Below are 16,692 nucleotides of genomic sequence, written 5' to 3' on the forward strand. Positions count from 1 at the left end.
AAAGGCGGTGATAACAGATCAGCAGTCTACCAGTATTGAGGTTATAAGAAATGAAATTTTAACATACTATTAGACATGAAATTTTAACATACTTGGGCAAGTATGATGAGAGACTGCAAGAGGTTTTGTTGGAGAAACTGTCCTACATCTGCATGAAAGATGTTGGTGTAGCACTGCAAAAAAAATTACTGAGCACAGCTAAGTAAAACTGACACATCTGTAACAACCGATCCACTGGTGCGACACCTGGAAGCCTACTTCAGCTGCTGCTCGCATCCCACCCTGGAGGTCTACAGGTTGAGTCCAGAGCAGTGCACAGCCATTCCGCCACCACTGCCCATGAAAGCAAACTCCTTACTCCTTGCTGCTTGCCTCTGTCTGTGCAAGCAGCTATCAGTACTGTTTGAGCCATCTCACTCATCCTGTGTCCATGACATGATTCTGCACACTATGTTCTGGACTGCTGGGCAGTCTCTAGCCTGCAGTCAGCACCCTCGCAGAATCACTGCCGTCATTACCAGCAGTCAACTGACACTTTAAGTTATTAGGCCACCAGCAGACAGCCACCTCTCCTTGCATCCCTTACACGAGCTTGTGTCCTGCATTCACCGACTTCTTCGAGTATCATCACGATTGTTGTAGTTTATGAACAATAAATATCAGTTTCAATAGTGATGTTTTTATGACAAAACAGACGACACCCTGACACCAGCTCACTTATTAAAATTTTTGGTATTATAATTAATACAAAGCACAGCAGTTATTTCACAGTACATTATTTTATTCTTTTTTCATTTCTTCTTTCAAAATGTATACGTTGTTGGGTAGTTAAATTTTTATAACTGTCACATTTATATAAATATTGTACAATTCAGGAGGTAATTAACACAATACATGGGTGCCACAGCAACAATGATGAAAGAAAACTGTTTGTAACACCCCCCTCCCCTTGCAATTTGTTATTACTGAATTAAATTTTAATACCAATAATTAATATAAAAAGCTGCTACACGACAGTGTTTTGTTTATGAATTGTCTTACTATCATAGCAAGTTCACCTCAATTGCACAACTACACTGCCGGAAAAAAATTAGTACAGTCTTTTAGAGGTTTCCAATTCACTCAAGATTTATTGTTGCAATAGTGGATATGGAGTACAAAAAATGATTACATTTACAGATATGTAGCACAAGCGTTTCTGAGGTATGAGACATTGACCAATGCTGAAACAACCAACCATATTAGTACATGGCGTATGTAGCCTCCACGGGCAGCACTGACTGGCATCCAGTAGACGGTGCAGATGGCAAATACTGTCCTGGGTTACATTACGCCATGCGTGCTTGTTCACATAGTCAAGTGCTTCATAAGAGACAAGCCTGGAGATCATGCTAGCCAGGGAAATTGCTGAATTTCTTGCGTAGCATGTCGAGTTTCACGAGCAGTGTGAGGACAAGCATTTCCTGTTGGAGCCTTCCTGTAGCAAGGAAGGCAAAAGAATGGATCTAACAACATTCTGCACATACCGCGTGCTGGTTAGCGGCCCCTTCAAGAAACATCAAAGGTGAACGAGAGTCATAGCTTATCACACCCCAGAGCATTAAGGCCTGGGATGGGGCCTGTGTGTCTTGGACAAATGCAGTCTACGAGACAGTGCTCACCAGACCAACGTCTTATATACAAATGACCATCAATTGCACACGGGCAGAATCTGCTTTCATCACTGAAGACCATGGCATACCATTCCATCTTCCAAGTGATCCTCTGACGGCACCAGTCAAGCCATCCACGTCAATGCTGTGATGTGAGTGGAAGATAGGATAGAGGTGTGCATGTGCATAGTTTCACTGCTAAAAACCAGTTTGCAACAGTTTGTGTTGACACGTGGGCTCACAAGCCCTCTTATCTGTGCTATGGCATCTGTAATCCACCACTGCTGCTGTTGTGTACATAGTTCCGCGTAGTCAGCGCGTACACAACTTTCCCACTAGAGCGTGCCCCGCTAAGCACAACAGCATAGGCGCAGCACTCGTCCGTCTCCGCACTACGAGATGGCGCTGCCACAGAGACGGACCAAATTCTACTTCTGCCGATCCGCGTATTAATATGTAACGCAGCCAATGTGATTGCTGCTAGCGTAGAACCTTTTCCCCTCGCGTATCACACTCGCGCAGTGATACATGAACGCGCGAGGTATTATAACGAGTGTACAGACCTCCGATTAGGCAGTCTGCATTAGTCTGTACCAGTCTGCATTTGTCTGCACCAGTCTATAGTCAAGTTTCAGTCTGCGCCTAATAAGATTACCATATTCCTGTACATAGCCATGAAGATAAATGTATAGACACTTTTGTCAAGTATCAGAGATATGTGTGAGAATAAGATTAATGTACCAATACCGAAGGAACTTCAGACTGTCAACTGTAAATAGCATCCAGAACCAAGTTAAGTAATTTTTATGCCTCTTATTATTTTAATAAATGTACACGAAAATTAATCAAGTTCTGTTTAAAGTTGGTCACTGTCAATCTGCTACTCTAAACGTGCAGTGGCATTCCTATCATCTGACCTAACGGCAGAAGATAAACACACCACGATAAGACCACAAGACATATTGCTGACACTCGCCTACTTCGTTAGAGCGACAAGTCAAATAATCTGATGGTGTGTGTACTGAAGTTCTTACAGTACGCACACCACAGCTGCCTTTAAAATACGATGATCCTGGCGGGCGTCCGTCCTGTGTGGATGTCCAGAGCCTCATCTATGGGTGTGAGAATGTTCAAGTGAACACTGATGTCAGCATTGTTGCACAACTGACGCACCATGTACATTTTGGGGGGCAATTCTCCGAAAAGACCATCCTGCCACTAGGAAGGTCACAATTTGACCCCTTTCAAACTCGCCCATTTGGCTGTAAGAAGCACGAGTGCATCTCTATGGCATGGTTGCCTGCTTGCTTCACATGTTCACACCACACTGAGCCTTCTAGCTGCAAGCATTCCCTGGCAGAATATGTTGAAACCATTATCAGTACGTCTATTATCTCACAGTGGCATATGCCATCATCGGATCAAAGTTAACACTGTCTTTTCAAATGTGCTATTTTTTTCCCAGCAGTGTCTGAAAGATGCAGTTCTGGTAATTACGGAGCACAGAAGGCTTTGTTGTTACTGCCTTCTGATAAATGTGGGGCCATACACAGCTTGCCAAACTACACACGTGCAGCATGTGCAGGCCGAGGCCCAGCCTCTCACTCAAATTTGCTAGGTCGTCCTCCGAAGAGCTCAGTTTGCGCATGAGTGACAGGTACTGCATAATCGCTATGAAATGACATTACAATACCACACACATATAAAGATTTAGTTTACAATGAAAAAGCAAATTATTACAATGATTGACACATGGGATTCATTGTTATGTACATTAAAAAGCACTTCCTGCTAAATTTGCAGGCCTAGAGCACACGAAGAAATTAATTTCACAAATAGTAATATTTCTGAAGTTGCACCCATTATTCCATAATCAGTTGCAACAGTTATCAATGCAAATGAACGAAGAGTATGGAAACCTCATATATTACTGCAAAGTATGTCCGTTAGGTCAAGAGTCCTACCTGGAACGATTTTTCGATTTAAAACTTGCTACCATTGAATTTATGACGAAAAAATGTGCACAGGAACAAAAATTAGAAACAACCAAAGTAGACTGCAGACTTCGCATTTTATGGGGACCCGACTGTTTTTGTCCACAGTAAGACATTGCAAGCTAACTTCTTTTTGATTTTATGGGGATGCATTTAAAAAGAAAATCACACGGTAGAAGTGACACATATCGACAGGGATAGTCCAGTTCCCTAAGCTCACCAGTGTTATAGAGAAAACAAGGTTTGAAGAATTTATCGTGACCTTTAAAGAACTACAATGAGAGATTTGTAAAGATTTTGAGGACACTGTCAATCTTTCATCCGTTTCTGAGCTGTTTTTGAGACTGGTTGCCATTTCAGTTGAAGGTGCCCCTGTGCATGTGCAGATGTGACCGACCTGCATGGAGGTAATTCCAGTTTTAATTGCAAATTTTTTATGTTAAAACCATCCAGGATGTCTACATTTCTTTCCTCAGGTAGAGTTTCCAAGCTTCTGGAGTGAGGCTGCAAAAATCTTACAAATATTTCGACTGACCTGTTTGTGTGCAAGACCTTTTTCGATTATGAAATTAAATTACTCACAATTACATGGCAACTTGAGTGCTCTGAAATTGTCTGCATCTGTCTGTATGCCTACAGTTTGTACCACATAAAAATTTTAATATATCTTCAGAATGGCAAAAATAATTAAATAATACCGAAAATTTGTTTTGTTTGCGACCCATGTTGCTGGGAAATGTAAAAATATAAAATGAAGTAGTATGCAGTGCAACTAAACTACTATTTAAATGCGTCACATTTGCAGTTTTCCCCTCTTCCCCCTCCTTGCAATCAGACAGCGTGGCATTGCAGTGGTGGAAAGGTGAAGCGAGGCTGAGGGCTTTGCCACCTGGGCACGGGTACGGCCTGTGAGCCATCTTGAACACTCCTGCGATAAGCAGGTCAAAAAGAAAGACGGATGCTTCATTGTCTTGTAGTTGTCTCTAGTCTAAATATTAGTTTCATGCGGCTGTCCACATTAATCAGCCCTGTGCCAGTCTCTTCATCTCTGCGCAATTATTGCAACATACATTAATTTGAACCTGTTTTCTGTATTCATGTCTATGTTAACAAGTTCTAAGGAGCGTAACTGAACACACTACAAGACGACATCCATTCCATATGAACAATAGGGTGTGCTTGTTTTTATATGAACAGCAGACCAACACACAAAGTACTTATTGCTTCTTATTACGTTATCCTTCTCTTTCTCCACAGGATGACCACAGCACACTTTAAGACTCCACAAATCAACTTTGCTATCTGAGTGCTCTTTTGTTAAATGTTTTTGTATTGCCACTGTAGCCTAAACATGAGGTTTATACCTCTTAAACATGTTGCTTCATTAAATAATTTGAGTGTCAACAAATTTTGTGACTGAAGTGGCTACAGGCCGATACTGGCCAGTAAAAGTCATCTGTACAAATAATTTAACAGGCTATGGTGGATATTTAAAATAGTTTAGTCATTCGGGAGATAGAAGAAAGTTACTATAATTCTGTGTCTCGAAACCAATACCTGCCGAGATATGGATCATTTTAATTGTGGCAAGTAATGTGTACTATTCAGTGCTACAGACACTCTTACTGTTGCAGTTCGTTGTGCAATGAATCAGCAGTGCTGTTGGAGAACGTTACCCTTGCAGAAAAATAACTGTGGTTTAAGCAGACGGGGCACCACCCCATTTTCTACGGATCGTGCACAGTACCTCACTACAATGTTTCATGGATGATGGACTGGTCAAGGAGATCCGGTGGCATGGCCTCCCTGTTCACTCGATCTGAGTCTGTTGGATTTCTGGCGATGGGGATATTTAAAAGGCGATGGTGTAGTGGCCATCAAACTTATTTGGTCAGAGCCAATACTGACATTATGGCGGCAGTATCTCAGGCCATGTATATACCACTCTTATTATTAATAGGTAACCTACATAAATTAATATGATGTCAGCCCCAATACACGAGATGCAGTTTGCTGTTGACCTCCCCAGTACTGATCATTACAAGTCAGCATCATTCAGAACACTTTGTGTTGACTGTCCTCTGTTTCAGATTGTCCCACTCTCAGTGACCCCAAAGTGACGACACTGCAATTGCCTGACAAAATGTTGTGTTGCCTGTATGAGGGAATGATTAATTTGTTAATAACACTAATTGTACTTATATTTAAATGCATTATGCAGTATCAGACCCAGATCTGCAAATGTTTACTAAATGTTTTTGAATGTCATTTTTCTTCTACTCATTGTGCTTAATTACAACAGCCTTTAATTTCATATTACTTAGTAGAAATATACTGCCTCTGTAATGCGTGTTCACGAATCCATGTTAGTTCTGTTTAAAACTTATACCTCAACAATTGCTCAGTACTAGGCACACAGAACAAAAGAATGGATCTGTTTTTATACTTTCAATCCACCAACCACTGATCAGATATTGAGAGAGGTATGAAAATAAAACTTAAGCACCCTTCTTTCAAATGACTGTAACAATAAGGGAACACCACAAAAATCTGGTAACGTTTTCTTGGATATCTTGTTCATCTAACGTAAATTTGTAATAAAATGAAACAATCAAAAGCTTGAAACCAGCTAAAACTATTCCAGTTTACTTCTGGGTTTGTTCAGCAGAACATACATCCCATCTCCTAACATTATAGAAGGTGCTCCTTCATCGTCATAGCACTGCAACAAACAGCACTCTAATGTCTAGGAGTCTCACGAGTGCAATGGGAACACAATGGGCCACCACACCACAGGCCTGTTGCTGGTTTGAGCCCCACTGAACCTCATGACTGCAAGTATGCTACAAAAGGTGGCTACAAGCTTATGAGTGATATTGAAAGGTTGAGACGATTGGGATCTATAGTTGAAAGTTGGCTGAAGTTATTGTGCATCAAGTTCCAACAAAAGAATACAATATTGCATTGTATCAACACCACCTCTGCAACGCAAATAACTTAGCTTTTGTTTAATATAATGGAAGGAAACATTCCACGTGGGAAAAATTATATATAAAAACAAAGATGAGGTGACTTACCGAACAAAAGCGCTGGCAGGTCGATAGACACACAAACAAACACAAACACACACACAAAATTCAAGCTTTCGCAACAAACTGTTGCCTCATCAGGAAAGAGGGAAGGAGAGGGGAAGACGAAAGGAAGTGGGTTTTAAGGGAGAGGGTAAGGAGTCATTCCAATCCCGGGAGCGGAAAGACTTACCTTAGGGGGAAAAAAGGACAGGTATACACTCGCACACACGCACATATCCATCCACACATACAGACACAAGCAGACATATTTAAAGACCTTTGTGTGTGTTTGTGTTTGTTTGTGTGTCTATCGACCTGCCAGCGCTTTTGTTCGGTAAGTCACCTCATCTTTGTTTTTAGCTTTTGTTTATAAATTCATAAAACTTTTCCTACTTGTAGTGCGGTACTTCCACATTGATTTAGCTGTAGTTGCTAATGCATATAAATTGAATGATGACCTTAGCTCACAAATGCACATTTCACTATATGAATGGATGGAGTTCAATTTCTCGCAAACAGATGGCTTTTAAATGTAATCTAAAACAAAGTAAAGGCAACGTGTATCACATGGTTGCTGATCTTAGTAAACAACCAGGGATGACTTGACCAAACACATACAAACAGGAAACACCTTGAGAATACCACAACAAAAATATCAACTTGCAATAACGTAATTCAGAAACTACATGAACAACTGCTGATACTCTCCGCATCTCATACTTGCTCTGTGGCCAAATGTTGTGCCCCACTATGTATCAGAAGTTGTCAATCCAAGCATGCTGATGTAAAAACTATTACCACCACGAACCTCATCTCTTGGACCATCAAATCACTCCAACATTTTTTAAAAAAAGTGTTGAAATCCTGCCTTACCAATCCATGGAGATCTCCCACTACTAAACTGCACGGATGACTAAAGTCCTCATAACTGTCGCCATGTCTGGCTGAACGACTTCATAACAACAGTCAAAAATCAAAAGATAAATGGACACATACAAAGTTTGCCAATGTAATCCCATTCCTGATGTCCAGGTGGAGCTTCAAGGAATCCTCAGAACCTTAGGCCCCTACAAAACCTTTCACCCGACTCCATCAACCTCTTGACCCCACCGACACCCCGCACTCCTACCTTCTACCTTCTTCCTAAAATTCACAAACCCAATCATCCTGGCCGCCCCATTGTAGCTGGTTACCAAGCCCCCACAGAACGTATCTCTGCCTACGTAGATCAACACCTTCAACCCATTACATGCAGTCTCCCATCCTTCATCAAAGACACTAACCACTTTCTTGAACGCCTGGAATCCTTACCCAATCTATTACCCCCAGAAACCATCCTTGTAACCATTGATGCCACTTCCTTATACACAAATATTCCGCACGTCCAGGGCCTCGCTGCGGTGGAGCACATCCTTTCACGCCGATCACCTGCCACCCTACCTAAAACCTCTTTCCTCATTACCTTAGCCAGCTTCATCCTGACCCACAACTTCTTCACTTTTGAAGGCCAGACATACCAACAATTAAAGGGAACAGCCATGGGTACCAGGATGGCCCCCTCATACGCCAACCTATTCATGGGTCGCTTAGAGGAAGCCTTCTTGGTTACCCAGGCCTGCCAACCCAAAGTTTGGTACAGATTTATTGATGACATCTTCATGATCTGGACTCACAGTGAAGAAGAACTCCAGAATTTCCTCTCCAACCTCAACTCCTTTGGGTCCATCAGATTCACCTGGTCCTACTCCAAATCCCATGCCACTTTCCTTGACATTGACCTCCATCTGTCCAATGGCCAGCTTCACATGTCCGTCCACATCAAACCCACCAACAAGCAACAGTACCTCCATTATGACAGCTGCCACCCGTTCCACAACAAACGGTCCTTTCCCTACAGCCTAGGTCTTCGTGGCAAACGAATCTGCTCCAGTCCGGAATCCCTGAACCATTACACCAACAACCTGAAAACAGCTTTCACATCCCGCAACTACCCTCCCGATCTGGTACAGAAGCAAATAACCAGAGCCACTTCCTCATCCCCTCAAACCCAGAACCTCCCACAGAAGAACCACAAAAGTGCCCCACTTGTGACAGGATACTTTCCGGGACTGGATCAGACTCTGAATGTGGCTCTCCAGCAGGGATACGACTTCCTCAAATCCTGCCCTGAAATGAGATCCATCCTTCATGAAATCCTCCCCACTCCACCAGGAGTGACTTTCCGCCGTCCACCTAACCTTCGTAACCTCTTAGTTCATCCCTATGAAATCCCCAAACCACCTTCCTTACCCTCTGGCTCCTACCCTTGTAACCACCCCCGGTGTAAAACCTGTCCAATGCACCCTCCCACCACCACCTACTCCAGTCCTGTAACCCGGAAGGTGTACACGATCAAAGGCAGAGCCACGTGTGAAAGCACCCACGTGATTTACCAACTGACCTGCCTACACTGTGACGCATTCTATGTGGGAATGACCAGCAACAAACTGTCCATTCGCATGAATGGACACAGGCAGACAGTGTTTGTTGGTAATGAGGATCACCCTGTGGCTAAACATGCCTTGGTGCACGGCCAGCACATCTTGGCACAGTGTTACACCGTCCGGGTTATCTGGATACTTCCCACTAACACCAACCTGTCAGAATTCCGGAGATGGGAACTTGCCCTTCAGTATATCCTCTCTTCTCGTTATCCGCCAGGCCTCAACCTCCGCTAATTTCAAGTTGTCGCCGCTCATACCTCACCTGTCTTTCAACAACATCTTTGCCTCTGTACATCCGCCACGACTGACATCTCTGCCCAAACTCTTTGCCTTTCCAAATGTCTGCTTGTGTCTGTGTATGTGCGGATGGATGTGTGTGTGTGTGTGTGTGTGTGTGTGTGTGTGTGTGTGTGTGTGTGTGTGTGTGTGTGTGTGCGTGCGCGCGCGCGGAGTGAATACTGTCCTTTTTTCCCCCTAAGGTAAGTCTTTTCGCTCCTGGGATTGGAATGACTCCTTACCCTTTCCCTTAAAACCCACATCCTTTCGTGTTTCCCTTTCCTTCCCTCTTTCCTGACGAAGCAGCCGATGGTTGAGAAAGCTAGAATTTTATGTGTATGTTTGTTTGTGTGTCTATCAACCTGCCAGCGCTTTCGTTTGGTAAGTCACATCTTCTTTGTTTTTAGATATATTTTTCCCACGTGGAATGTTTCCCTCTTTTTTTATAAAACCAGGAAAAGATTTGACGAAGAAAAAGTTGTGCCATTAACCACTGAGAAAAACTGATAGAAAACCAATTTTCTAATATCTGAAAAAAGATACAAATCCTCAAGATATATTCTATTCTCTGCTCCAGATGTGGACTGCATGAGAATATTTTCAAACAGTATTTCAGGCATCAGCATCACACAAGCTGCATATAAAATGTGAATCGTATTGAAAAACAGTTAGTTTGATTTCTAACAGATCCCTGCTATCACATATGAAGCATTATCTCTACATACTCATAAAAAATTCAACAGTAAATTGCTAATACATACCTCATGACAGAAATTCTGAACTGTTGTCAGATATTCTTGTAAATCATGGTTTAACCTCTCCAACTCAATTATAACACTTGCATATCTACGTTGAAAATCTTCTGGGATGTGCGTACCAAATGACTTCCTTTTTTCAGCTTCTGTGTTCATGTCCCTAAGCTTTTTAATCTTTGTCTTCTTCACATTCAGTATTTTTGAAAGACGTACCTAGTAACATAAAAAAGCACAACAATAAAAAAGGAGAAATCTTCAGATCTTAATAATTACTATTTTATCTCTTAGCAGTGCTATCTTTAATCCAGCCAGTATATTATTAAGATTGCCTATTATTCTTATTATCTCAGGTGTGTAATGGGAGTCTTTGCATTTGTTCTCCTCCTCATTGGTGGAGCTTCAGTGACAAATTTGGACTAATTGGTTAAACAAGTCTTCATTTTTGCAGATTTCTTTTAAGAAAATTATCTGCAATATGAGATTATAATTAAATATTTAAAAGCCTAACAACTGCAGCAGAAACAAATATGCACAAAAAAGTGACAAGTGCTAGCTTTCGGAACCTGCATGTCTTCATCTGGAAACTGGGAAGGTATGAAGAAGATGGGAAGATAGATAAGAAAAGAACAGTTGGGGTGGCCACCCCCCCCCCCCACCCCCCTGGGTGTAACTTTGCACATTACCTCTAAGTCATTTCACCCTAATACTTATTAAATAAAGTAATTAATTGTTTACACTAAATACTCTACAAAAGTGGGTATTAGCTAAGTGTATAGATAGAAATAACTAACAAGGAAAATGTTAGACCTGTGATGTTGAATCATGTTTTAATTTCTCTACCCACTGTTAATTAAATCTGCATAAGTTTGGCACTTACACGTTTACCCGACAACATAAAATGCAAGTTATGAACTGCCTGTGCAGAGCCCTGAATTTGTGCTCTACAAGCTGCAGCTTCCACAAGTTTGCGGGATGAGCACTAACTCAAATATTGAAATACAACTCAATATTGAAATACAACTCAATATTCATAGAGAAATAGCAATTACATTTTATCCATAATATTCTTTCAAAACTGGTAAGGACTATATGCTAACAGATATAGGAGTTGGACAAACATATGGAAACATTGTGAGAAATGCATGCTTGAATATAAATGCAGATGTTAGCCAAGCCTCCAGGTTGCACTGTTGTATCTGACCATGAACAGCACCTGTGTAATGTGCTCAATTCGTTGGAAGTGTCAGTCATGGTCGGAACAGTGTTCTGTGTAATCAATATATTATGATGATGATGATGATGATGATGATGATGATAAGTCAATTCAAATGTGGAAAATCATTAGTACGTGTCTGGTGTGTGCTTCCATAACCAAGGCTGATGAAATGTTTGGTGTTTCAAAATACACTGTTGAAAAGTTATACTGTATACATGGAAAACAGAAAAACATCATCTGGTAAGTTACAATGTGAAAGAAAGTGTGTTGACTGATCGTGATGTGCAGTCACTGAAGAAGACTGTGAGAGGATGAAATGCAAAAGTGATTACAAAACTGAATGTTCCCATCATGAATCCGGCAAGCGTTGCAACAACAGAAAGGCAGCTCCTGAAGCAAGGAATTACAGGGCCAGCAGGAACTGCAAAACCACTCAGTGATGTCAATGCCCGTAACAGGAAAATGTGGTACTGAAACTGTAAAAACTTGAACTTCGGAGCAACAGGAGACAGTCATTTGATTGGGTGAGTGTTGTTTCACACTGTTACCTATTTCTGGCTCAGTTTATGTCCCAAGATCGAAACGTGGCACAGATTCGTTGATGGTTTGGGCTGCAAGGTTGCATTACTGCCAAGGATTAAGTAACAATTTTAGCTGATCAGGTCTATGCCACAATATAATTTGTTCCCACATGATGATACTGCATTCCTAGAAACAGTGCTCACATGGGGTGTCCAGTGATTTTTTTTTCAGTGTCATATTGTTCTTAGTCCATAACCAATTTCAACTGATTTTATATAAAAAAAATATACAAATTTTGTCAATATATAGGAACATAATGGGAACTATACTCTGAACAAAACCTTGAAATGAACATTATTTATTTTAATCAACAAATAAACATACCAGGATATAATGACAGAATTAAATGTAAAATGTAATTTGAACAAAAAATTGCAGAGAAATTAGAGTGAGATTACGTTGTGCAGGAAAATTACAGAGACTAGGTTGCAAAAGAAGTAAAACAATAAACATTTAGATTAAGAGTAATCATCTGGTGGGAGCCACAGACATAAAAACAAAGAACATTATCTATTTCAGGAAAAAGTATACTTTTTACATGAGACCTGAAAATAAAATTAAAATACAATTTGAACAAAATGGTTACAGAAGAAGTAGTAATAGACTAGCCTGATAAGGACACATACTGAACATTAAGTGAAATAACAAGCAGTAGTTTTTAGTGATATAACTACTACTTCAATCTCAGCACTTTCCACGAGTTTTGTCTGCATACTTTGTTGTCCTCTAGCCTATCTCTGCTCAGTTTCTTCTTTCTTTAATTTTCTTTTGAGGACTTTTCAGCTGCCCTTCCCTGTGTTATCCTGCCCTTTCCTCTGTTACCCTTTCACTGTACCACTAAGTGCTTTTCAGAAGCTTTGTGACAGTTACAGATAAAACATGTCCGCAACCCTCTGCGTGAACAGCACGAACAGCTATGAGAGAGGCTTCAGTCAATCTTTTGACCAGACTAAAGTTATCAGATAAACTTTTTTCAAGGCTGGCATTGCCATGGAAGACACTGCAAGAAACCTTGACAAATTTCTTCACATTTTCATGCCCACTCTGTGGTTGTTCATTTTCAGAAGTTTGTGATTAAATTTTAGTCAGATGCCCCCTTAACTCTATATCTGTATACTTCCCTACAGTCTGTGGTCAGAGAATTAATGAGAAAAATTTTGTCCAACACATTGTGCATAGAAGCAGACTAGCTTCTATATATATATATATATATATATATATATATATATATATATATATATATATATATATATATATGACAACATTAATTAGCCACAACCTCAGAAAATGGACACAACTTAGAGAGCTCTGGGTCATTGTGACATAGCAAAGGTAGATATCTTGGAATTCCAGAATGAGTGATTTACATTTATGAAGAGTACGGTATCCAAAATTTTGGATAAATTGCCCCTGGCATATTCCATCACAAAGGGCAGTCCCTGTTTAGGCCCAGAAGTGGCAATTAACACACACCATGAGGAAAGGCAGGTAGGTGTAGCATTGACCCACTCACTAGCTTAATCACTTTGGTGGTCACGAGGCTGATGCCATCGCCTATGAGTTCCAAAGTCTAGTAGAGATCATGTCAAAACAAGAAATATTCAAAGAATTTGATGGGGATTGTGTTTGCATCAATCAATTCTGGATGACAGTCATTGAGTTCCGAGAATTGGCACATTTTAGCATGTAGTGGTGCAAGGAGGCTGGCAGTGTGTCATTCAGTTGTGGTGTGCCCCAGCAATCAAGTTTTGCTATGAGGCAGGAATTCTACTGTTCTTCATTGCATCTCGTACTTTCCTGCAACCTGCACTTCTTTCTTTCTTTAGAGCAACTTCCATCTCACCACCTCTCTCCTTGACTGCATCCACAGGAAGGCAATAAAGTCTTCCTTGCTTGCGTATAATTGAAAGTAGTTTATGTTGACTAAGACCTACAGCAGCTTTGGAAATGTCTGCCAGAGAGGATAGAAATGACTAGAAGAATCACCTCGCACCCCATGCCCCAGCCACCTACTCCCACAGTCCCCACTCAGCATCTGGCCACCTGCATTACACTATTTCTGTTGCAGTCTTTAACTCAATGTTAATTAAACCAATAACTGCTTGTTAATGTTCTACTTACACTATTTTGTATCTACCACTAAAGGGCTATCATCACTCTTATTCATACTCAATGTAATCAGATCGATTGCTGCTGGCATATACAACAGTAGAGGGAAACATTCCACGTGGGAAAAATATATCTAAAAACAAAGATGATGTGACTTATCAAAAGAAAGCGCTGGCAGGTCGATAGAAACACAAACAAACACAAACATACACACAAAATTCAAGCTTTCGCAACCAACGGTTGCTTCGTCAGGAAAGAGGGAAAGACGAAAGGATGTGGGTTTTAAGGGAGAGGGTAAGGAGTCATTCCAATCCCGGGAGCGGAAATACTCACCTTAGGGGTGAGGCCTTTGAATATGTCTGCTTATGTCTGTATGTGTGTGTGTGTGTGTGTGTGTGTGTGTGTGTGTGCGCGCGCACGCGCAAGTGTATACCCGTCCTTTTTTCCCCCTAAGGTGAGTCTTTCCGCTCCCGGGATTGGAATGACTCCTTACCCTCTCCCTTAAAACTCACATCCTTTCGTCTTTCCCTCTTTCCTGACGAAGCAACCGTTGGTTGCGAAAGCTTGAATTTTGTGTGTATGTTTGTGTTTCTATCGACCTGCCAGCGCTTTCTTTTGGTAAGTCACATCATCATATATATATATATATATATATATATATAAAACAAAGACCTGCCAGCGCTTTCTTTTGGTAAGTCACATCATCTTATATATATATATATATATATATATATATATATATATATATATATATAAACAAAGATGAGGTGACTTACCGAACGAAAGCGCTGGCAGGTCGATAGACACACAAACAAACACAAACATACACACAAAATTCAAGCTTTCGCAACAAACTGTTGCCTCATCAGGAAAGAGGGAAGGAGAGGGAAAGACGAAAGGGTGTGGGTTTTAAGGGAGAGGGTAAGGGATCATTCCAATCCAGGGAGCGGAAAGACTTACCTTAGGGGGAAAAAAGGACAGGTATACACACACACACACACACACACACACACACACACATATCCATCCACACATAGACAGACACAAGCAGACATATTTTGTCTGCTTGTGTGTGTATATGTGTGGATGGATATGTGTGTGTGCGCGCGCGAGTGTATACCCGTCCTTTTTTCCCCCCAAGATAAAAGTCTTTCCGCTCCCGGGATTGGAATGACTCCTTACCCTCTCCCTTAAAACCCACATCCTTTCGTCTTTCCCTCTCCTTCCCTCTTTCCTGATGAGGCAACAGTTTGTTGCGAAAGCTAGAATCTTGTGTGTATGTTTGTGTGTCTATCGACCTGCCAGCGCTTTCGTTCGGTAAGTCACATCATCTTTGTTTTTAGATATATTTTTCCCACGCAGATGGCAGTCAAATGCCTCTGTAAAGGATCAAATCAGGCCTTTTCCAGGGTTTTAAGGCAAACTGCAAAAATTCAAGTTTTCCAGAACACACACACACACAAACCACGAGTTTTCCCTATTTTCCAGGACACTGGGCACCCTGTCACATCGTTGAAGACTGGTTTTGTGAGCACAAGAATGAATTGTTGAATCTTCCCTGGCCACCACGATCACCAGCTCTCAATATTATCCAGCCTTTGTTGACTACTTTGGAGAGAAGAGTGCATGATCACTACCCGCCTCTGTCATTGTTACTGGAACTTGACACTATTTTGCAGGAAGAATGGCACAACATTCCCTTGAAAACCACACAGACCTGTATTCTGAGACAACTAGGAGCAGTTTTTAATGCCAACAGTTTTTGTACACTGTAGTAGGCATGGTAATTTTTTTGAACCTGTGGTCTAGCAGTAGCATCTCTGTTTAGTAATCAAAACATCATGGGTCCCAGGTTCGAGCAGCAATGGTGACGAATGACTGGTGTAAGAAGTCACCCTCACTTTGCCAAAGGCCTTGTCAAAGAGGGAGGAGGAGTGCAAGGATTTTCAGGGCACTCTCATGCCCTTGGAGCGGGAAACTGCCCCAAAAACAGCAGGAGAATCACAAGTGATCAACGGCATGAAGATGCAGAAGGCAATGGTAACCACTGCATTAAAGACACGTGGCCTGTAATTGAAAATGTGTCTCTATGTTCTCTCCATTGGCAAAAGATCTATAGGAGGGGACTCAAAAGGTGGAGGTGACAATGAGAAAAATATGGAATAACCAACGAAGGGTTTACATTTTCTGAGTCTGAGCATGGAATCTCTGCAGTTTGAAAATAGTAGGGAAACTACAAAATCTGAAAAGCAAAGTGCAAAGGTTCAATCTGGATACAGTGAGGGTCAGTAAAATGAAACGGAAGAAAGATAGGATTTTCTGGTCATATGACTATAGGTAACATCAACAGCAACAGAAATATGTTTGTAATGGGAGTATTACTCATTATGAGTAGGAAATTGGGGCAGAGAGATACGGTTGTTCTCATCAGAAAGAGAGATACAGTTGTTCTCATCAGATCTGGCAGCAAACCACTGACGATGATGATGATGATAGTTTGGGTTTACATGCTGACGTCACAAGCGGAAGATGAAGAAGCTGGGAAAGTATATGA

General features: G+C 41.2%; 1 protein-coding gene across 1 annotated transcript in view; it reads right to left on the minus strand.

Annotated features, from left to right (window-relative positions):
* The window catches only part of LOC126473583 (protein lin-9 homolog), a 101,977-nt gene that overhangs the window by 10,101 nt on the left and 75,184 nt on the right, over window positions 1-16,692 (minus strand). Inside the window, exon 7 of the mRNA XM_050100729.1 lies at window positions 10,238-10,444. Coding sequence (XP_049956686.1) covers window positions 10,238-10,444 — 207 coding nt within the window. The remainder of the gene's footprint in view (window positions 1-10,237; window positions 10,445-16,692) is intronic.

This window comes from Schistocerca serialis, chromosome 4 (genome assembly GCF_023864345.2).
Source record: "Schistocerca serialis cubense isolate TAMUIC-IGC-003099 chromosome 4, iqSchSeri2.2, whole genome shotgun sequence".
Taxonomy (NCBI): domain Eukaryota; kingdom Metazoa; phylum Arthropoda; class Insecta; order Orthoptera; family Acrididae; genus Schistocerca; species Schistocerca serialis.